The sequence below is a fragment of the Bison bison genome, unplaced genomic scaffold (genome assembly GCF_000754665.1).
Source record: "Bison bison bison isolate TAMUID 2011002044 unplaced genomic scaffold, Bison_UMD1.0 scf7180017864192, whole genome shotgun sequence".
Lineage (NCBI taxonomy): Eukaryota > Metazoa > Chordata > Mammalia > Artiodactyla > Bovidae > Bison > Bison bison.
In genome coordinates this window covers 4,058,553-4,063,848 of record NW_011494764.1, presented here as the reverse complement: position 1 = coordinate 4,063,848, position 5,296 = coordinate 4,058,553, and the positions used below count along the sequence as shown (strand labels likewise).

The window sequence follows — 5,296 nt, the reverse complement described above, 5'->3', positions numbered from 1 at the left end:
AAACAACAGGACCCTCTGAGGCCCCGCAACAGCGCCCTCCACCTCTTCCAGGCCATCCTAGTTGCCTTCCTCCCCTTCTAGGGTAAGCTGCCTGACGCCCCCACCCCCACTGCAGACACGGGGCTGGGTTTCTGCGCCCCGCCCACCTCCGGGACAGCTGGTCCTCCTGGCTGCGCACGGAGCTCTCGCCCACAGCAGAGGCGCCCTCAGGCAGCTGGCTGAGCTGGTCCAGCACCTCCAGGCCGTTCTCCTCCGCGATCTGCAGGATGAGGCTGTCTACCTGCTCCTGTGGCGTGGTCAGCGTGGTGGCCGAGCTCATGGAGTCTTCCATCACCTGGGGGTCGAGTGCTGGGCAGTCAGGGCACCCTGGGGCTCCCTCTGTCCCTCCAGCCCCTTCTGGCACTCTCCCCAGCGCACACTCTCCAGAGTGCTGGTCCTGGGGCACCCACCCAGCCCCGGGCCCCCTCTCCCCTGCTGGACCTCTGTGGGCTGGTCTGGATTCCACACAAGAAACCGGGCTCCAGGGGAGTGACTTCCCCAGGGGGACGGAGGGAGCAGACGTGGCCATTACCCGCACACCTGGGCGCACGTACCGACGTGTGTACATCCAGGTTCTGCACCTGCTGCTCGAACCTGTCCATCACAGCAGAGACCTTCTGCAGGTCCATGGTGCTGAGGGCCCGGTCCAGGGCTTTGGTCACCTGCGCCATGTTCTTGGTCACCTGGCAGAGGCAAGAATGAAGAGGTGGGCAGGGCCCTCAGGCCCCAGGGGTCCCTGCATGGCACGTCCCCAGATGGTGCTGTCGATGGAAGAATGGACAGGAGGAGACCCAGGCCGTGCATGGACACTTAAGAGCCTTCAGGGCGTGTCTCACACTGGTGCCTGCCTGACCGTAGAGAGGGAATCCCAGGGTGACCCCAGTCCCAGCTGCACCCTCAACTCTGCCAGCAGAAGCCGGCCGCATCCCCTGGCCAAGCACTCACCCCCTTCATGGTCACTGCTGTCTGCACCTTAGAGGCCACGGCATCCACGCGGGACGCCATGCGGAGCCAGTTCACACCTTCGTTCTTTTTGCGGATGGCGTTCTCAGCATACACACGTGCACACTCTACATTCTTCTGCTGAAGGGCCTGAAATTCAGGAGGGAGATGCCAGCTGGGGTCCTGTCCTGGGGCTCTCTGTCTGCTGGTGAGGGGGTGGCCCCTTCTCAGCCTCTCCCCAGGGGTTCTCCTCAGAAATGTCTCAGGAGTGAGGGTATCTAGGACCAGGGCCCCAACCAGCCCCCAGACAGGATCAGACAAAAGAAAGCCAAGCCCAAAGACCATGGCCACCTTTCCATGCGTCCTCTCCACTGCCATGCCCGGCCCCCTCAGCTCCTCCTGGGTCACACATAGAATCTGTCCACCTGGAAGCAGCAGAGCTGGAAAGGCCAGCATGGCCAGTGCTGACCCTCTGGGGGACAAGGCTTCAGACCACACGGTCGGCTGTGTTCCTTTTCTTCCCCAGGGCACCGGGTCACTCAGACTGGCCCAGACCCCAGGAGCTACTGCAGCCACTCAACGGCTGTAACCAGTGGCTACAAGCAAGTCCCCCAAGAGCATTCGCGACCCCAGGAGCCTCCAGCCTCGCCCCGCCCCATGGAGGGTCAGAGCACAGGACCAACAGGACAGCCCGGCCAGCGTCAGGGCCCACACTCACCTTCTTCACCTTGGCCTGCTCTGCCTTGGAGTCCTTCTCCGCCTTCTTGGCCAGCTTCTCCAGCTGCTTTGCCGTGAACTGAGGTAAGGAGGCTGGGTCACCGCATCAGCCTGCCTGGCCCACACCCCGCCCTCCTGGGCCTCAAGTCCACCCGAGGGACTGCCGCCTCTGCTGGACAATCCGCTCCCCTCCCAGCATCCTGTCCGTGGGCTGTGCCTGCAACCGCCTTCCCTCCATACACAGGCGGGCTGCGGGGGCCTCAGCCCCACCTTCCAGCCTGTTCCACAGAACAGCAGCTGGGGGCCTGTTGAGAAACTGCCCACAGGCCTCACCAGCGTAAACCCCTCCCTCTCTGATCTCCTCCTTCCGTCTGGCTGTGAAGCAAACAGCTGAACGCCTTGGTGTCTGGGCCTCAGGCTGACGTGTGTCCTGCTCCCGTGGTCTGGCCCATGTAGGTCACCAGCTCCCTAACTGTAGGCTCATGGCCACAGGATGCTCTCTCCAAAGTCAACCCACTTCCTGGTCATCAAACTCAATCCTGAGAGGCCTTTAAATCAACATCTGCATCACCTGACCCCCAGACCGTTCTCTTCCTGCACTGTCCAATCCAGTAGGCACTAGACACATGTGGCTATTTAAGTTTAAATTACTTAAAACTTAAGTAAAACATCAGTTCCTTGGTCCTGGGAGCCCCACCCCAGGCGCCCAGTGTGGCTGGCGTCAGCTGTCGCTGTGCACAGATAGCCGGGCTGGTGCAGCCCTTCTCCTGCCCCAGCCGCCAAGGCCCCTCCCGAGGCGGCTCCTCGGCCTCCTGTCCAGCCTTGCCCGGCCCCCCCACCCCACGCACAGCCTGAAGTACACACCGGACCACCATCTACTGCTGCTAAACAAGGTCCTTTCCTCTGGCCAGGTGCCCTGGGACTCTCTAGTCAGCTCCAAAACGGAGCCCCCGGCGTGACCTCGCACACCTCAGCCCTGGTCAGAGCGGCCCCCAGACCTCTGCTGACTGGAAGCTGGCAGGGAGAAGGCTCAGACAAGCCAGGGGAACAAGTGGCCTCCCAGAGGCCAGCAGTGTTCTCTCAGCCAGTGTCACCCGGGATTTCCAGTTGTAGAGAAAAGGTTTCTTGTGTGTCTACCTCCCGTCCTCCGTTCCTCAGGGAGAAGTCCAGGTGGTCCTGACCTGGGAATCTGGTCTGGAGGCCCCAGGGCTGAGCTGGTGCAGCTGCTACAGTTGGGACAAGACAACCTCACTCCCTTGTCCTTCAGAGCCCACGTGTGTGTTCCCTCTGAGGGACTAAGGAACTCTGACAGAGCCTGCCACCACCGCGGGCAGGAGGGATGCTCGCTGCCAGAAAGAATGCTGTCCCGTGTGTGACTGTGAAGGACGTGAGGCCACCATTTTAAACACCGCATGGACCGTTTACGGGATGCACACAGTCGCCCTCAGGGACAAGTCCAAGTGACCTGCTTCCGCTCAGCCCAAGAAAAGCCAGAAAGGCATGTCCCCGACCCTTTGGTCATCAGTCTGGCTGGGCACTGTCCTAAGTGTGACTTACACCATCTGTCCCCACTGACAACCACCGGGATAGGGTCAGGGTGAAAGGCTGATCAGCACATACCTTCAGCTGGAACAGGGTGTCTGCAAAGAGAGATGATTAAAAGATGGTGAGGAGTGTGAGAAGCAGGACTCCTAGTCGGCTGATGGTCACCACCTCCCCTGAATGTGAAGAGCTGCCACAGAACTGGGGCCTGGAGGGAGGCCCACTCACACCAGCTTGGCACCTCCTTAGCCACAAAGCTCAGGCAATGAGAGTTTCCCTGACCTTCTGACACCTCTAGGAAACACCTGGACAGCACCAGCTGACCTTAAGGGTATGAGTGCAGTCCACAGTGAAAACTCAGTACGGTCTGTAATCAGTGCAGCTTTACAAAGGACCCTTGGGAGTTCTCCCCAATCTAGTAAGGTTTACTACTTGTTGTTCAGTTGCTAAGTCTTGTCTGACTCTTTGGAACTCCATGGACTGCAGTACGCCAGGCTTCCCTGTCCTTCACTATCTCCTGGAGTTTGCATAAACTCATGACCATTGAGTTGGTAGTGCTATTTAACCACTCATCCTCTGCCACCCCTTCTCCTTTTGCCCTCGATCTTTCCCAGCCTCAGGGTCTTTTCCAGTGAGTTAGCTCTTCACATCAGGTGGCCAGAGTATTAGAGCTTCAGCTTTAGCATCAGTCCTTCCAATGAATATTCAGAGTTGATTTCCTTTAGGATTGACTAGTTTGATCTTGCAGTCCAAGGGACCCTCAAGAGTTCTCCAGCACCACAGTTCAAAAGCACCTTCAGTGCTCAGCCTTCTTTATGGTCCAACTTTCACATCTGTACATAACTACTACAAAAACCATAGCTTTGACTAAAAGGATTTTTGTTGGCAAAGTGATGTCTCTACTTATTAATAGGTTTGCCACAGCTTTTCTTTCAAGGAGCAAGTGTCTTTTAATTCCATGGCTGCAGTCACCATCTGCAGTGATTTTGGAGCCCAAGAAAATAGTACTTGACAGTCTGTTTTTCATGGATAAAAACAGCAGGGTAATGATTCTTAAGTTATAAAAGAGCTGGCCCACAGAGACCACTCTCCATGGGAGCTGCCATTTCTGAGCCATCAAATCTGCAATGACCAACCGGAGACGTGCATGTGCGAACGTGTTACTGGCGAAGTCCCTTGGTATCTGAATTTGCCACTCGCCCAAACTCAAGAGCTAGGTAGTTTCACCTTAAAACTATCTCAGTGTATCCCATTCCTAAATTTGGGAAATGATTCTTGAAACTGTTTACCACACTAGCCCAGAATGAAGAAACAAAATTCTGGAACCAGAATCCAGACCCATAAAGGCAGGTGAAGGCTCCCAGCTGAGAGCTCCCCTGGGCCCTGTGCATCTGCCACCCATGAGCGCAGGCCCTGGGCAAGGCCAGGTTGTCTGTGCATCTAGAGCAGGTGGCAGGCAGCGTGCTTACTGCGGGGGACAGCAAGGCTGTGTTAGGTGTGGCCCAGACTCGGGTGGGAGGGACAGACTCCCACCCGAGGCAAAACCTGGCCCTAGAGAAAAGGGATATAAGAAAACAGAACTCCCTGGGGAGCTGAAGCTGAGTGGGAGGGGCAAAACCCAACGTGTGTGTGCTGGGCATTGGGGTGGGGTGCCTTCATCTTCTCTCTGAGGCAATCTGTATAGAATTTCCTTCTCGACAGTGACGTTCCACCTGTCTATCACACCAGCACTGAAACATTCTAGCAAATGTATCTATCTTCACTTTATCACAGATGCTTCCTGTTCCTAGGCAGAGCAGGGCAGAGAGCCCTGAGGTGGTACTGCTGGCAGCGGAGGACCGGACGGACGACCAAGCCGCCTGGGGCTTGCGCCTGCATGGACTCCCTCCCAGCCTGTTTTCCCATCTGCGGAATGGAATCATACGGTTCCTACCTCAAGAACTTCTGTGCCTGTACCTAATGAGGATTTTTTGCCTTAGCTCTTATTTCTCTTGGTAATGTTCTGGGGGCACTGGTACAACTGCCTCCTTTTCGGGTGCCCTCTGACCCGGAATCC

The 5,296-nt window shown here is 57.1% G+C and overlaps 1 protein-coding gene across 1 annotated transcript in view; it reads right to left on the bottom strand.

Moving 5' to 3' along the window:
• CHMP1A (charged multivesicular body protein 1A) overlaps window positions 1–4,389 on the bottom strand; it is a 5,088-nt gene extending 699 nt beyond the window's left edge. Inside the window, exons 1-6 of the mRNA XM_010843987.1 lie at window positions 4,377–4,389; window positions 3,319–3,338; window positions 1,700–1,777; window positions 985–1,131; window positions 594–722; window positions 5–334 (exon numbers count right to left, since the gene is read on the bottom strand). Coding sequence (XP_010842289.1) covers window positions 5–334; window positions 594–722; window positions 985–1,131; window positions 1,700–1,777; window positions 3,319–3,338; window positions 4,377–4,389 — 717 coding nt within the window. The remainder of the gene's footprint in view (window positions 1–4; window positions 335–593; window positions 723–984; window positions 1,132–1,699; window positions 1,778–3,318; window positions 3,339–4,376) is intronic.
• Window positions 4,390–5,296: the final 907 nt, after the last annotated feature.